General features: G+C 37.1%; 1 protein-coding gene and 1 long non-coding RNA gene across 3 annotated transcripts in view; one reads left to right on the plus strand and one right to left on the minus strand.

Annotated features, from left to right (window-relative positions):
- FGF7 (fibroblast growth factor 7) overlaps positions 1–3021 on the minus strand; it is a 29950-nt gene extending 26929 nt beyond the window's left edge. The window contains exons 1-2 of one of the 2 annotated variants that reach the window (XM_040601293.1): positions 2830–3021; positions 1753–1947 (exon numbers count right to left, since the gene is read on the minus strand). In XM_040601293.1, the coding sequence (XP_040457227.1) occupies positions 1753–1947; positions 2830–2869 (235 nt within the window). In that variant the 5' untranslated portion in view covers positions 2870–3021. Of the gene's footprint in view, positions 1–1752; positions 2338–2829 lie in introns of both variants that reach the window. The other variant, XM_040601292.1, reaches the window with a different exon arrangement.
- The window catches only part of LOC121091453, a 94543-nt gene that overhangs the window by 38070 nt on the left and 38268 nt on the right, over positions 1–18205 (plus strand). The window lies entirely within an intron of this gene.

Raw genomic sequence — 18205 nt, forward strand, 5'->3', positions numbered from 1 at the left:
ATGGATTGCCTTTAGCACAAAATGATCTGATACTCTTTAATGGTTTCACTCCAGAATGTTTCAGGGTGTCATTAGTGTGCTTCAGCAGCATGGGATCCTGCAGAAAATTGAGAACCTTTACTTGAATTTGAAATAATGGTAAATTACTAGCAAAGATTTTTTTTCTTAAGCATCATTAGAACTAAGAAAGGCAAATGTATATAATTTTTCAGCTCTGTATGCTGTCATAATTTCTTTAAAGTGTTTGTAAGTAATAACAGAAAAAAACTGGATACTGTGGATATTCACTTATCTGCAAAAATTTAAAGAAACTACTTCAACAGTCAGTAACAATTTTGTGCAGTGTTTTTTTTATGGGAGCAACATTTAACTTCAAAACTAGCCCTATGAATCTGTATTGTAGCAATGTCCTCCTGAAACTCAATGGGAGTCTCCTTGAATATGGACCAAATAATTTATTTGGCTGCTGGCCATGTGTTGTCTTTCAGAGGAATATGGTTATTCACTACGTAATAGTGTAGGAAGAAAGGAGACATATGGAACCAAATTTTAAAAGAAACAGTAACATCAGTCAATGAAATTTTAGCCACGCAAGTTGCCAAGCACTTAGTGTAATAATGAAGTACAGAAATAAATTATGAAGCCCACTAACCAGGCGCTTAGTGTGCAAAAGTGCTGTTCTTATAGAAAATAATCAGTCAGCTTTTGTTGAAAGCTGAATCACACTAACAGTTTTTGAAGTTTGATTTATTGATTTCTTTTGCTGCTGCTGCTAATAAAAGCACAATAATACATACAACCTACATTAAAAGTGTATTTAATGGCATCCTTGGAAATATTTGTCCTTTCAGTTGACTATAAACACTAGACCAGCATGTGTCTGGCCCCTTTTCCTTATGATTTTGTTCTGAAATATACATTATAATCCTATGTATTTTCCTGTTGTGTCTTAACAATGTCTTTTCAAGTAAATGTCATGTTTCTCTAAATAAACAATATATTAGTAATAACGTGAAAGTTGAAGTGGCAAAAATAGTGACTGTAAAATAGACTCCTCCAAGTGTAAATGGAAGATATATAGGTATTTGTGTGGAAAATACAAATTAGTACACAATTCTTTTGCCAGTTCGAAAATTGCATTAGGTACAGCTTTGCAAAATATTGTATGTCCATTCTCTCTAGATGAGTCATATTTTTGGAAGAAAGGGGAGAGAGTATTTTTTCAGCATCATGATCATTGTAATAATGAACTGCAGAAACTATAATAGATTTTGTTCCTGGCTTGGCAAACTATCTAAAAGATTTTGCAAGAGAGTTTACATAATTCTTTCCATTGAACTTTCTAATATTGCATATGTTTTAATTGTTAATTCAAACACACCAGACTTTTAGGTAGTTTGTGGACTATATAAATGTGGTTTAAAGTTTCATAAGTATTTTATGAGCAGAGTTTGTGGTTATACATTTCCATACTTACAACCTTAATTCACTTGTTAAAATAGGCTCTCTGTTTGCTAATAGTTACCAGCTGTAGCTAATACATTAGCAGATCTACAATGTAGTATTTAAAATGACGCATTTCAAAATCAGTAACAAATGTCCTGCTGTAGGATTAATTGGAAAACTTTTCTTATACAATGCTCAGTATATTCTACAAAATTCTTTTGAAATTACAATAAATCAAGGAACAGGAAACAATGATGTGTAAATTTCAAAAAACTTAGGAATAGAAAAACCAAAAATATTACTTACTGTAGTTGTTGTTTGCTTCTCTTGTCCCTTTTACTTTGCCTCGCTTATCAATCCTCATATACCACTGAGTTCGACAGAAAAGTCTTCTCACTCTTACATCCCCCCCTTCCATATAATCATAGCTTCTGGTATGTCGCTCAGGGCTGGAACAGTTCACATTTGTAGCCATTTGCTCTGGAGTCATGTCATTGCAAGCTAAAGATATAGTGCCCATTAGAAAGATAATGTAAAAGTATGATCTGTAGAGCAAAATTGGCAGGATCCATGTCAGTATCCATTTGTGCATTATAGTGCAGTGTTCTGGGTGTTCATGAACAACATAATGAAAATTAAATCTCAAGTAGACTGTTGCTCTTAGGTCACTGACCTGCCTTCTGTCTTTACGAGTTACAGATTCATTTAAATGAGATTGTTCCCTCTTCTAGAATTCTGATCGTTATTCCTTAATAGTTAATGGCGAAATAGAAGAGCTTCTTAAATATCTCTTCAGTCAGAATATCCTTTAAAGACACAAGTTATAAAAACCTTTGTTGTCGTGACCTTCTGTACTACTTGAATTTGCTGCTTGCACTGAAAGTAAAAGATCTGTGAGAAAAGGTGCATGTGTAAGTGCTCAGTTCTTACAAACGTGCAAGGATACATTATGCTACTGAAAAGTACTACACATAAATGTATGACATGCTAAGCTCATTTTTAAAAAATACACAAATGTATATGCAATAGATCTCTCACACAACTTTTTACATAAACATACTTTTAAACTGACTGTAAACATAGTTTTGTCCTCAGTTTTAAGTCCTCCAAAAAAACCCCTATTGATACAGTTGAACTACTTCATCATGCATGGTAAAATTCTGCTGATTACTTCATAACTATGTATTCACTATTAGGACAATCTATCAGATTTCAAAACAGACTTCACAGTCTTAGTCTTGTATTTCTATTCCTACCCCTTTCAGTTTATTAACAGAAATCGCTCTCTTAATGCTTTTTAAAAGTCTAGTATATACAAACGAAGATAAAAGTTACTAGCTATTAGAAACTGTTGAATGCTCTTGTAAAGGACAGATAACTTACTTGTTCCTGTTGATAAGAGCTGGATATTCAAGTACTCCATTTCTGTTGTCTGCTTTTTGCAACATGAGACACTCTACTGTAGCTACAAACTTTCTCAGCTCAGAAAGGCTCCACTAGAATTATAATTGTTTCCATAAATCAACGCGCTGGAGAGATGGTGTGTATGTGCTTATGCGTGCGCGTGCATGTGTGTGTGTTGAGCCTGTTGTTCAGTCCTTTTCGATAAATACCTTTGCTGACCTCACTTGGAAGCAATTAGAATTTAACCAGTCAGCTGTCAGTTGAATGCACGAACAAAAATAAAAGGAGCCTTGCATTGTATCGTGTCCAATGGTCATCAGAGGGAGCTATGTACATAGTTTATACTTTAAATCTCCAAGAATCCACTTTCTAAAAACATATATTCTGCAGTGTGTGGGTAGAATTGCTTTGCATGCTAGCTAGTGTTTCTGTGCTTTGATTTAGGTCAGTATTTTTCTGTCCTTAAAAAATTCTTCTCTCTTTTGTACTCACACCCTTATCTCAGTTTGCTTTCAAATCTCTTCTGCAGTTTGGTGGATTCGTGGTCTGCTCAGTGCCTTTCTGATGGATATGTGAAACATGTGGGTCCATTATGTACTGTGGAGAAGGGTGCGCTGTGGCCATTATAGATCACGCAGTATATTTTTAGATCATGGACTTGAAAAGAAGAATTAACTGCGCTGAGATTTTTCTTTCATCAGCCACTAGGTGAAAATGAGAATGTATTTTGGAAATTTCAAACCTTTATCAGCATGTAGGAAAAATTACTGCTAGAGCACAGCTTTCCTTAGCCTACATTGTTATTACTTCTTGAAACTCACAACACAAGGAAAAGTGGCAGCAATGCAAGAAACCCCCTTATACTGCATACCAACCAACGGGTGACCAGCAGGCTTCAAATACCATCAAAATAATGTGTAGGTATACCTAGTGTTCTCCTTCTGTATGCTTATTTCCATCTTCGGCACCAGTCTGCTATCCAAAGTCCGTGTGCCATTTCACACTTAAATTCTGTTGAGATTCTGGTCAATGTATTTGTAAAAAATACTGAAGCTTAAGTTTTCTGTTGTGCCTTCTCCTGTTTGATTTCCACGTTGTTGATGTGACTACACCTCAGACCCTTTAGTAAATAATGGTAACAAGGAAAGTTTGGAATTAATCCACATACTAAGAATAGTTTACTTACCTTTAGCTGTCTGCACTTGATAGTATAATGCAGTTTATCGTTCCTTGCTATTATCCCACCCCCACTCCTTCCTCTCTGTAGAAATGGGAAACAGTTACTTCTTAAAAATGAAGTAAACTGTGGAGGCAGTTAAGCTGGAACTGTAGAGGCAGCTAAAAATCATGGGGCGTACAGATATGCCACCTTGTGGTGGGGGGGCCTCAGCAAATTGCGGGTTTTCGCTGGAGTGATCCAAAATGAGCATAAAGGTGTATGGCACCAGGCACCCTTGTGTTACTCAGGCTTTCCTATACGCAAAAACAGAATGAGGCATTTCCTTCCTTCACGTCCTCCACTCCCTTCTCGGAGCTCACTGGAATTAATCCCATTTGTCACTTGCTTTGCATTCTGTTTTTTTTCTTTTTTTTTTTTTTAAACAGTTTTCACTCGAAGTCCGAAGTCAATCAACTTTTCATGTCATTATCTCCATTTCAGCATATTAGGCTGTTCCGCAGATTCTGTGGCTTAGCCTAATTTTCTTAGTTCAGCAAAAGGCTTAATATATGCACCTTTACCACAAGAAAAGCATGGTGCTTAGGGCTTTCACAGGCTGGATGCCTGAAGTAGGTACACAAAGAAGTGGCTGTCATTGAGTTAACCCTTGTAAACTGTGATTACAGCTATTTCCAGTTTGACTTGTATCTTGTCAGCCCATGACCACCACGCTGACAAGAAGCGGGGACTGAAGTGATTTATCCCAGTTGGGGTTTCTGCCAGTACATATGCTGGATTTATCAGTATGTTCTCTGATCCATTCCACAGTCTGAATTCAGAATGATAGCAATGAAAAAAATTTGTGGCATTCAAAAGGCTTATCTGTTGCGTATTATAAAGAAAGCAATCGAGGATAAAAGGTAATCTGTCTTTTACTCGGCAAAGCAGGATGCAAGTGAAAATGTTTTTGTAAATATCCTGCATCTTTTATGTGCAATACCAACTTTCACTTTCGGATCCACGCTGGTTTTAATTTTTCTTTTTCCTTACTAACTTATGGTTTCTGACAGTTGGTAACAGGAGGAAAAATACATACCTGAGGTTTTGTTTCCAGAAAGTTGGAGCTACTCGTGGTCCAGGCAGAGGCATGTATTTCTCTTGGCTCTGAAAAAATAAATCACTTGCTGTAAGTGTGGTTTGTAAGTGGTACTTAGTTCAGATCTTCATGAAGTTTTGTATTTAGAACAGATGAAAAGCAGTTTGAAGAAGGCACTAGCTCTAAGTTTAGTCACTGAACAATGCAGTTAATCTTTAATTACTGCTGATAACATTCATATCCTCACATTTTCTAATTATAGAAAAACTTCTTTCCACAATGCTTTAACTGCAGTTTTATTTGATCACGGTTTTATGTCTTGATATAGAAGTTCAATTGCATACTTTTTCGTGAAAGGATGCCATCTTGATCTGCATGTACAAGTCTGGATTCATTGCATAAATCCCTGATCCCTTGAATCGTCCAACTTACTTGAGTTTAAACCAAACATAACTAGTATCTCTCTCAAACTGAACTGGTTTAGTTTTATGGGAAATTTAGCTCGACTGGCACTTCTTCCTCTATCTTCTTACAAATGTGCATGCCCAGGGCTTTGGAAATCCAGTCACAAGCAAGTCCTTAAGGTTACATAGAAATTGTCCACCTAAAATGCCTAGCGATTCTTGCATTTCTTTAGCGAGGTTGTATTTAAAGGAATGTGTTAAGGTATCAAGCCCACACGAAACATGAAAACATGCAAAATGCACGTGCTGTAAACCATCCTTTTTAACATTTAAGCCTGCCCCCTTTACGTTAACCTGTGCATTGGTTCCTGCTTCCTAGCTGGCAGCAGTCCGTTGTCCACAGTGCGCACGCTATAAAGAAAAAAGTGGAAATGAATTGCAAGCACTTTGCTTCCGATTATGAAGGTTGTACATGGGCCTCCATTTCAAATGGAAACAGCTTAATAAAGTCTATTCCCTTTTCCCTCATATAGGAAATTACTTTTTGTCTTTTTAGATTAAAACATAACTGTAGGGATCCATGCTTTCCTCATCTCCAGGCTGGCTGGTTGTAATATGTACAGCCTAGGTTTGGCATTGGGTCATGAATGCAACATTTTTTAAAAAAACTTCCAGCTTACCCTCAGGGCAACACATACTTACTAAGAAGCTGTCATTCTGGTGCTCCTTGTTCCCCCATCCATTTAAAACGTGCTTTAGAACACCTTCCAGAACTTTCAGAATTTAAGACCGTAGAAGATAAAAATCTCTGTATCAGACTGTAAAACTAAGATCTTGGGTTTTAATGCCCTGCAGCAATAGTTAAAATGGGATTGGAAAGTCCTATGGAAAAAAATTCTGCAGATATGAAGTGCTAAAAGTTCTTATGTTTAAATCCTTATCCTTAGCTCCCTGGTCTCAGAAATCCAGATTAGATCAAGGTTAACTTTTGCTACATGCAAAAGATACAAGAAAAGTGCTGCTGTTTGTGCAAATGTTTCGTCAACACTGATATCTGAAAAGCACTGCAACATGCATACAAAATAAACTTGTTTAACAAAGCAGTAAAATCAAGAGAGATTGAGAATATGACATTTCAGTTTGGATTTATCTTTTCAGGTTTTAAACTTAAGTGTAATTTTAAGATTACAAAGGATAATTATGAATCCTTTGTCTGGCTATAAGAATGTCTTTTTGGTTTTCATAACTGGTATGTGTTATAAAAATCATGTTGAAAAGATGACAATAAATTTTTCCTAGCAATTTTCAAAACCGATCCCTTAAACATTATTCATTTCTTTGTTTCCTTGTATTCATCCACATCATATTGAGCTGATTTAAATCTACAGGAAAATTAGAATGGGATGCAGTAGATACTAAAACCAAAACAAATTAACAAAAAACCCAACCCAAACTATCAAATAGTTGACAACTATACAACATCTTCCTTTTTTGTTTGTTAATTAGCTACAGGAAATGTATTTTTTATGTAGCTCATTTTAGGGAATTCAAAGGCTGGGAATACCTTAGCTCAGTCAGTAGTACAAGGTAAAGCCATCCAGGCTCTTTTCACTAGGACAATGGACTACCATGACACTGAGTTTTGAAGGAGATGGAACAACAAAATGTGATAGTAGTCTGATGTGTTCCTTCCTTTCTGGATGGAGTTGGCACAGTATATGGTTATGATAGGTCTCCTTGTTATTCATAGCGTGATAACCCTCAGCTTCAGGGAGTCCTACTTGTGATGACATCTGGACACTCAGATTGTGCTTATCATAACCTAAGATGTTGTCACAGAATTGAATTGTAACAGTACATTTTCAGTGGAGATATGAAAAATACAGAACTGATATGAAAAAATACTGAAGTTTATCTTGCCAGGTATGAAGTTCAGAGGTTTTTCTCAGAAGTGAATCCATATGTTTGTATTAAGATTTTACCAAAATACTTACCATGTAGTTCTTTCTTCTGCTTGATCTTAAATATATTCTTTTTTTAAACTAAAAAAAAAAAAAGTGTATATCTCTTCATGTACACAGATGGTTGGATAAGAATAAACCTTAAGACCTAGAGTTGTGGAACATTGCTGAAGTATCTTCCTAAAAACTCGCATAAAACTACTGTTCTTATGACTTCACATGTAATAATTAAATTTTACCTTAGTAACAATAAATACTAAAACAAGCTATTCATGTTTAGCTTTTAACTCAGATTGTAGCTTTACATATATATGAATATTGCATATAGATCAAGACTGGATTATGCAGGTTACTTCTGTGGTTTTTTTAAGTGGTCAAACAAGCTAGCCATTTTTAACACCACATAGGTCCATATATAGTGTAACTATTACTATATTTGATCATTAAACGTTTTATGGACCATATAAAAATAATTTATCAGTAATATCTACAGGAAGAATAAAGCTTTGTTGCCTTGATAGTATGTACTCATTATTACACTGTCTATCTGCTACTCTTAATCTTTGAAAACAATTTTAGTTCCTCCTAATTGGAGTCCACCAAAAGGCAGATTGGAGGACAGTTTTCAGCTTTTTTTTTTTAATAGTTTTAAAACTGTGACTTCATTGACCTGCTAATACTACCTGTATACCTCATGAGAATGGAAAATTATCCTCATGTTCAAATATTTTTTTATATCTGTAGTTAATGGAAAAGAACTACACTGTGCAAATGATATGGTCCTCTTTGATTTGCACCACAAGTTACACTCCTTGATTAAACCACAATAAAGCTGAAATTGTTAGAGACTTCCAGTAACTACACATCTAGTTAAATGACAGTGCACTAAGCACTGCATTTTGTGATGTAAAGATGCTACCAGTTAAAGGCAGGAAGAAAAGACTGTTAAAAGGATCAGAAAGCATGTACAGCAAGTATAGTGGCACATGACTTAACATCTTACAGAGATCTATACCTGTATGTAATGAAAGGACTTGCGGTATCACTTAGCAGTAGGTAACCTTACATGCCTATGTGTTAAGGCAGTCTGTAACTCATCTGAGAGTGAGCTGGCTGTGCAAGAAGAGAGAACGACTGGTCAGAATTTGGGGGAAATGCTTTGGGTAGTAATTACAAGATTTGGGTTGGGCGCTCCCAGGAATGTGCAGAGGAAAAGAGAGGCCAGCACTGAAGAGGCTAAGTTCAGACAGGAACTGGGGAAATGCCAGGAAGGGACAGGGACCGAAGTGTGGAGGTTCTGAGTCAGTAGACAAGGAAAATAAATCAGGAGTATTTCCAAAATCCTCAAGTGAAATGGAGCTTTAGAGAAGCAATTTCTTCAGCTGCCCATGGGCCTACATTGCAAATATTTTGATGTGGCCCAAAATATTAGGTGCCGCTGTGTGCTTACAGCTGCCCTCTACAGCTCTGAGTTTCTCCAATTAAATAGGCATGATAGATCCAATACGTACTGCCCCTATTGCATGCTGTAGGTGTAAAGGTGTTCCTGTAATGGAATTTTAAAAACCTAGACTCACACATATACACACTCTACATTGAAACATCATTAGTGCTGTAAAGTAAAATATTCAAAAGGTACAAAATGCTAGTTATCCATCTTGTGCATGAAATCAGGGAGGGAACTTGTGAAGAAAAAAAATATGATAAAAAAAATAGTCTGTATCATAGTACATACTCATAGACACCACCAAATCAATGTGACCAAAGTAAGCTCTTGGCATCTCTGTATATACTTCAGCAAGTCCAGGATTTCACCTGATATTTAACGTAGATTTCTTCTTTATGATTCTATGTTATTTGCAAGTGTCCTGAGTCTTGAGACTTAACTAGACATTTTTTTCAGTGACTTGCTCTTTCCTATGCAATGTAGACAATAAAGCACTTTGGTACAGTCAGTACAAATGCAAAATAACAAAACATGAGACTGTCTGTGGCAGAAATGCTACTGGATTACTACTGTATATTTAATACTTGATTTTAGGAAACAGCTGGAGTAAAACCTTTCCTAAACTTCGGCTAATTATATGGCCTATTATTACATGTGTTCTAAAAGCAAAATAATGTGGGGGAAAAGCATCCTGTTCCCCTGCAAAGCTGTGCTGTTTGCAGAGAGTTAAAAACTCACCAGTAGATTCAGAACAAGAGCAATTCTCTGTAATGATTGCGTTATTTATTACTCATTTGTCAGAGACAGGGACACCACTTAGTCACAGAAATGTAAGGCTTTCCAGCTGTTTACCATTTGAATGGTAGATAAGCATTTGCTGAACTGAGAGAATCTAATGAAAGCCTGTCATTACTAGAGAATCTGTGTTAGTAATAGGTTTACGGAGTGAGCTCCACCACATTTCCTCACTTTTTCCATTCCCTCACTTACTGATAATGAAGTCCATGATATCCTACTTTAAATCTGTGTAAATTCAGGCCAGAATAGTCATTTGATAATCTAGTAAGGGTGTGAAGGGGGGATGCAAAGTGCTAGGGATCTGAGTGCAATTCACCGTATCAAGTGGAGGGTGAGAACAAGCATGTCAGCATCATTCCTGAGGCATCTAGTGTGGGCAGGCATGGACCGGTAAGACAGTTTTTCTAATTATAAAAAGAAGAAAAGAAACTGTCAAAATATCTTTGCACTCGAAGTAGCAGGAAAAACTCGGACTGTCAAAACTGCAATTTCTTTAAGAACTCCTGCAAGAGAGTTAGGCAAGACTGGACGCTATTGATTTCAAACCGACTGTAATTTAAATATGCCTAGACTGAGGATTACCGGATAGCTTGTATTGCAAGTGAATAGCACCATCCTGCTCCTTTGTACATGTAGTTCTGTAGATTGAAGGAATGATCCTTTCTATCAGTGAACAGCTGTACTTCCAAGAGTTTAAATGTCTCCCACTGCAGCTGTTGCTGTGTTAGATGGTTGTTTGCCTGGCTTGTGGCATCAGCAAGGTTTGAATTTTGTCAGCAACTGATGAAGGTCAGGCTTTGAAACAGATCTTAATCGAAATTGGTGTTATTCTGATCTGCCTCTTTACTCCTGTCTTACCTTGCTTATCATAATTACCATGAAAATAATTTCTACCCTTTTAACATTAATTCCATTTGCTAGTTTTTTCCACTTACTTTTGACAAAGGCTGCCCATTGCAACTAAAGTATTCTCTACCCAAACCTAAATATTACTGTTATGTGAGGCTGGAATGCAGAACATTTGGGATGTGATGGAGAGAAAGAGGGGGGGAGAAAAGCTAGGACGATGGGATCTGTGTATTTTTTTTAATCCTATAACAGAGGAGAGGAAACTTGATTCTCTGATAGGGATTTGTCTAGTGTAGCAGTAATTTCTTGTTATCAGCTTTTTATGAAATTGGGTTGAGTGCATCTGCAGTATCTGTCTAGTTTGTATCTCTTGCATCTCTGTTGGCTCTGCCATACTTGACAGCATGTTACTGCAAGAGACCTTTTCTGTAGTAGAAAACTTTTTTTGAGCTAACTTTGTCAGCAGAATATATGAATACAACCCTTTTGCTTCAAGGACGTAAACAGTACAAATTACCTTGCCTTGTACATCATGGGTGGAAAACTGTGGTATGTGTGTGAAAAGAATTTTGAGGAATAGCTGATTCTAAGAATGCTAGTTATTTACTTAGGCAGTAGAAATAATGTGATTTTGGAGACTATTGGCCACGGTAAGTCATATAGTAAGTCCACCAAACAATTCATAAATAACTAATACCCCAAAAATTGCTTTTCAGATAATGGTTTGGGTTGAGAAGGGACCTTAAATACCATCTAGTTCCAACCCCCCACCAGGGGCAAGGACCCCTCCCACCAGCCCAGGTTGCTCCCAGCCCCGTCCAGCCTGGCCTTGGGCACTGCCAGGGATGGGGCACCCACAGCTGCTCTGGGCAGCCTGGGCCAGCACCTCGCCACCCTCACAGGGAAGAAGGTTATCATATCTATTCATATCTAGAAGATTTTCATGTCTATTCCATAAGTACACCAGGTTGATTTTTCCTGATACTTTCTAAATGAAAAATAAAACAATAAACCCCCCAAAAAACCAAGCAAAAACCCTACCTCAAACTCCTTTTTTCCCCCAGAAACAAAAGTTTTAGTAACAACTTTTTGCACAGTGAGTAGGTGGATCAGCTTCAGTGCTGAAGTTACTGTGCTAAGGTACAGAACATGGCAGTCAACCGAACAAGGTTTGGGGTTTTTTTGTGGGTTTTTTGTTTTTGTTTTGTTTTTATCTAGTTGACTGAAAACCACAGAATAAGATGATATAAATACTTAAGAAAAGTTACTGAAAAGCTTTTTTAAAGAATTTTGACAAGCAGTTTTTTGCTAGTTAACCACATTTCAATAAAATTCCTCCCTGAAGATCATGCTGTTGTTTACTTGTTTGTTTCATAGCATTGTTAGATGTGAACAATGCGTTGGCAGTATCTGGTATGAATTCTTGGTCTCTAAAAAGTCTCTGATGAATAGTTTATCAGATTTAACATGTATTCTTTAATCTTGAGTTACAGATTATTATTTCTGGTCAAGTAAATGGGCTGTGCCCTTCCTGATTGTTCCTGTTGGTGACTAAAACTTTTTATATCTTCTGATTGAGAAGCCTGTGAAAGAAAAGACATCTCTTTCAATGTATCCTAAAATCTAGGAGCTTGTTCCAGTTCTTAGACTCTTCTATGAGGATTTTGAGGTTTTATCAGTAATCCCCAATATCAACATGATTTTGATAGCCATTACTTAATCAGCAATAAGATCCCTGTTACAGGAGTCTCTGGTTGTACAGCTGTCAGAAAAAAAAAAAAAGGAAAAAAAAAAATGTAAAGAGAGATCACTTCTGTACACACAAAAGTTGAGGTAAGGTTACATGAGCAATGTTAATTCTGGTATTTCACAAGTTCAGGGTGCTTGACTTCGCAGTCTTGGTTTTCTTCTGATATTGGAGTTGATAGTTATAACTGATGGGCACAGTTTGTAGTGTGAGGAGGAGAAAGTGTAGGATCACAAACCTTTTACAGAAACCCTAAAGATATCATTTATTCCATTACACATATTTTGCTCTGTGGAAATAGTGTTTCTTAGGCCTCCAGAGAGGGGTGTTTGCAATGTCAAGTCAAGGTACTTCTGCCTTTTTCTTCAGTGTAAAGAATTTTACTTAATATTCTTCTAATCATCTCTGTAATAGTTACAGGCACCAGTATCTCAAAACATAGGAGAGGATGTCTCAGAGAATAGAACTTTGATCCACCACCAGTCTTTCAACATCCACAAAGACTGCCTCTGATGTGGGTTATTGTCTGAGTACGCAGACTTGGTAAACTTTTTGCATGAAAGTCGTAATGGGTGTCCTCAAGTATCCCAAGGGGCCTGTTAATGTACAAGCAGGTGCTGGCATGTGGAAGAGAATGGAGAACCAGCTATGTGAAGAGGGAAATTAGGAGCATTAAAAGCAGTGGAAACGAAGAAATAATGGAAAAAATCTGGGGGACTCCCAGAAAGAGGGAGAGAGGTGTGTGACCTGGGGAGGAACAGAAATAGGGGACCCCCAGAGACAAGGTCTAGTGTCCTGGTGTAATTTTAAGAAGGTGCTCTCTTCTTCTGTCTGATGCTTTTTCAAACCATATCTAAAAGAAATAATGTTACATGGCAAATCAAATGTGTGTTAGGCTGTACTGCATGGAATCTTTAATTTCTAAGTTTTTGGTGAATATAATGAATATGCAATATATTTTGGCTTTGGTCATCTGCAGTGAAGGGATGGAGTAATTACTATACCACGTGGTGACAAAGCTTTGTTCACACAAAGAATAAGATACTGATACCCAAAAGTGTTCATGAATAGTAGAAATAAGATATTTCTTCTGCCTCTATATATGGTGTGCTATTTCAAGCCAGGTTTTGCAGGCCTGATTGTGTGACCTATGCTTTTCCTGCTTGAAGTTACTCTCAGCTGAAGCAAAATGATCTGGTGTGACTGGGACAGCAGTCATTACAGTTGGTGCTGAGCAGGGCCAACCTGGGAGGTTGGTAGATAAGTGAGATAAGGTAGGTAAGTGAGAAAGACATCCTTCTTTTTTTTAGTTATTGTTATAATCTTTATTTTCCCTACCAAAGTGAAGAAATCCATTCTTCTCTGTGCTTGTCGAAGGAGACTGCCACCCTCATCAGTGGTCTCTGGTTCCTGGCCTGGATGTAAATGTGCAGGGGAAAAAAATACAGCTTCAGTAGGGCCACACTGATTGTGGCAGAAGCTGTGGCATGGAGGATTGGTCCTGCAATTTCCTTTGTGATTTGTGATCCCTTTTGCTTTGTGAATGGAAATGTTGCTTTTTTCTAATGCACATAAAGAAGGAGCTAGTCTGCTCTGTGAAACAGTACCGTTAAGTTACACTGGCCTGCATTTAGCACAAAAAGAGCTCACGTCAGGATTGGTGTGAAAATAAGTCTTCCATTTAGTGGCTTTCTGGAGTTGAAGATAGCGAATTTTTTATTTTTTTTTTTGAAACTTCTTATCATGCTTCCAGGCCAGTAAACCAAAGTGGTATTCCTGTGAAATGCTGAGGTCTAAATGTAAATCAGTCCTTTTTTTCTTTCTCCCTGCGCGCGCTTCCCCCCCCCCCCCCCCCCCCCAGTTTATTTCTGGGTTTTTTTTATTTTTTATTTCTGGATTACTGAGCAAAACTGAAAATACCGAATTTTCTTTGTGTTAGCATTGGCTGGTGCACCCAATTGTAAGATAATGGTGCATTGGAGTATTATCAAAATAGGTGTCTGAAGAACTAGGTTGTTTCATGTTTCTTAGGGATTTTTTGGGGAAAAAAGAGAGTTCTGGTTTTAAGTGTTCTTCAGTTCCTACCCCACCCTTCTAAAAGATACGTATGCTCTCCCTCTTCAGTTTTGAGAAATACCCCCAGGGCATCCTTTTTATTTGAATTGATTTTCTGGTTGTTTATCTTTTTCAATCTGGTCATGAAAAGCACATCTGGTTCCTATTTTAATCAGTATTCCAGAGGGAGCAACATCATATTATAGAAGGCTAACAATGCTAAAATAATAATCCATAATGATGCAACTTCTGGTAATTTAAAACTGTTTTATCCACTGTTTGTAGAAGTGTGTTAATGATGTAGGCCAACTGATCTCTTTGTAGATTAAACTCAGCCTGGGTCCTAATAACAGAGGAATATATCTGACATCCGCATAGGCGAACCTTCGAACTGTCAGAAATTCCTGGTTTTTTTTCTGAAGTTTTTGAGCATTTTAGTACTTATGCAAAGTGCAATAACTGACTGTTGTGGCAACTAGAGTAATCAGTTGACAAAGATTGAGTAAAGCAGCCCCAGCACTAGTTTACATGTAGACTTGTTCTGCCTCTTATTTAATGCAGTTCTGTCTCTAGAGGTGGTAGGGTTGGAGGTCTTTGCCTTGTTTTTCTTTACTTTGTTACTTGATTCACTATTTGGCATATATGATAAGCCTGCCAGAAAGCAACAGTGGTTATTTTATTACAAAACTGTGTGCTAGCAGCTAAACCGAGCCCTGCCATTTCAAATAGGTTGCCAAACAACCTTCAAGCGGTAGGACTTGTTTTCTGTATTTCTTGTCTCTGTTTGAGCCAGCAACAAAGAGGAGAGGCTGCTATCATTTCTCTGACTAATGCATCCATACGTACCTTAGCAATTACATAAAACTGAAATATGAGATCTCTGCAGTTTTCACATCAGTTTGCAACAGTCCAGTGAAACAGCAGGCTCCGATACCTTACGTGACAAGGCGAGGCCTGGTTGAAGTGTGGACCTATTTCGATTACATTCGTATTTGCTTTGCCACTTACTTTAAAGTCTATCCATTCTGGTACCAACTCCAGATTAGACTTCCAGAACATTGCGGAACAACCTGAAGAAGCTGTCCTTTGGAAATAACTGTGAGGTGGGAAGAACACACTCTTACTTATTGAGAAAGCTCTGATAACAGAGTACTCAATCTAAACCTTTCATTCACCCTTCAAATTACTTCTGGAACTGTCACTTTAATATATACCTGCTTCTCCCTTGACTCTGGTTCAGCAAAGTTTCTCACTGAAGCAGGATGTAGCATATTCTAAATTGGAAGGTCAAATTTAATACCAGTTTGATCAAATTGGGAGTGACATTCTTGGCAGGATGACAGTGTTATACATTAATTATATTAGAGACTAAACTTCCAAGTGAAAGTTTGAGTTCATGACCTCTACGTTTTTCTGCTCTAACCTGGTTTTAGGAAAAATTAAAGCCTGAAATAAAAAGAAAAATTAAAATTAAAAAACCACTTTTTAGACAGGATTGGTTATGTCTTTGAGGACTGTAACTGCAGTCACTGTTAGCAGAGTTCTCCTCAAGGTCTGTGTTCTTGGTAGCAGAGCATGGAGGAGGTACAGAGATTAAAGTCGGCAGTAGGGTTCTCTAGTTCTATAAGTACTCCTCTTAATTTGTTTTATTAGTTTGCTTTCCTATCTTGAGACAACTGATTAATGGATTAATGTCTTGGCACTTCGTTGATTTCATTTTTTGGAGGAAAATAAGCTATTTCTCTTGCAGCTCTAAAGAACTAAATTATATAGAACATCAGAGCAAAGCAATGCGAATTTTAGAGGAGCTAAGCTTTTGAAATGCTGTGTCTGAACTTCTGTAAATAATCTGTGCTTGGGGTCAGAATATCAGGTCAGGGATATCCAATGACTACACATTAGAGCAGGGGATCCACAATATCTCTCATCACTAAAGCTTTTGGTTTGCATTTTTAAATAAGCCAGGAACAAGTGCAGGGTATATATAGTATTGCAGCCCTATGTCAGCAGAAGAAATGTCTTGAATAGCTTTGTTCCATCATCTTGAAACATGGAGTTAGTTAAACTGGTAACATGTTATATTTTCAATTACCTATTTACAAGAGAGAACCTCCGTAAGATTGTCAAGTGCTATTCACTGCTCTCATTTGACCTGATGCTTTATTCTTGGTAGATGTGGATGCATTTCAATGGTAGATAAATGGAAATATTACTACCTGCTACATGCAAAAGTACTTTGGAACCTTCATCATGTTATGGAGCTATTATATTTCTCTGCCAAATGTTATAAAAAACTAAAGAAATAACTTTGCTTAGGGGAAAATTATAGAATTGAAAAGAATGGAAAGATGGAAGATTCTCTTAAATGTTACTTTGGTGAACTGGATTTTATTATTTGTTTGACTTCTACTCCTATTTTGACACTATATAATTTCAGAATATCAGCTGTAGTTTATAAACCAGTCTGATCTTTAGAATGTTCCATTTTGAAAGGACTCTCATGAGTCAAAAAATACTTTTGTTTCTACCGAAGAAGTGGTGTCTGTCTGGTACTTTTAGATTTCCCTAGTAGCCAGTTTCAAGCTGTGGGTGCTGAAACAATTTCCAGCCTGGGATGCTTTTCAGGTCATAGATGGTGTGCACTTGGCTAATGTTTCTGGTGTTGAAATTATATCCTGAATACAAACCAAATTTGTCTTTCCAGATGTTTGTTTAATTTCTGTATCCTTAAGGTCTTCAAGTACCTTCCTCTGGTATTTTTCTCATACGTATCAAAATTTAACTTCTAGCTGAGTTGTATAAATGCTTTCAGGATACTTGGGGATAACTGTGTAAATAACAAAAAAGAAAAAAAGCTTCCCGATATGTAAATGTATGATTTCTGAAACTTGCCGCTTTTCTTCAGAAAAACATTTATGAACTCCATACCAAGAGTCATATATGCAAGGAGCAGTCGTTCTGAAGAAATAACAGAGAAAGTCCTTGTAATGTGGGCTCATAGCTGGGGAAACTGCGGTATAAAGGAGAGGTGTACGTTTTCCAAGGGTATGAAATGAGGTAGCCATAGATCTTGGAGTTAAGTTCAGGAGTTTCCTTACTGCAGGAGTTTTCAGAATGAGAGCAACTGCTTAAGCTGTATCTTGGAGTGTGTGTTTCACTTTCTTATTTTCCCCTTGTCATCATAATTTTCCCTTTTTTGTACTATTATGAAAGATCATATATGTTCAGTTTTATATGTACATGTATTTAGGAATAGTATGTGTGTTGTCAAATAAAACAGATTCCCAGAATGGATAAAGGCTCAGTAAATGGTAGGTCATGGAACTTCCGTGACTTTTGAGAATTACCTTTCTGCCCAGCCCACCCCCCAACATATTGCTCAGCCAGCTGCAGCTCAAGCATGTATTTCTTCACACCTCTCCCCTTGACCTCAGTATCAGAACAGATGCTCTTTTTGCCAGATTTTATCAGAACACTTCCCCTCCCTTTCCCACTAAAAATCATTAGCTCTACCTGTTTTGGAAGATGCTACTGTACTGTTTATGCAAAACAGTTCAATTTTTCCCTTGGCTCAAGAAACAGCTGGTTTGCTAAAATTGTCCTTTCTGTGTGCATAGTGCCAATGTGGAATTTTGCTGAATAAATGAGTAAAGATGTAGGGTGGGTAGGAGAGAGGCTGAAAGAAATGTTTGGCATGAACTCACTTTCTTCAGGTAGTTAGTCAAGCAAGGTAATAAGTTTTAATAAATCTACGATAAAATGAGATTTAAGTGTAGTTTATAAAATAAAATTCCTAATTTATTTTTTCAGTGGGCAAACTATGAATCAGTGGCATAATG

This window comes from Falco naumanni, chromosome 7, assembly GCF_017639655.2.
Source record: "Falco naumanni isolate bFalNau1 chromosome 7, bFalNau1.pat, whole genome shotgun sequence".
Taxonomy (NCBI): domain Eukaryota; kingdom Metazoa; phylum Chordata; class Aves; order Falconiformes; family Falconidae; genus Falco; species Falco naumanni.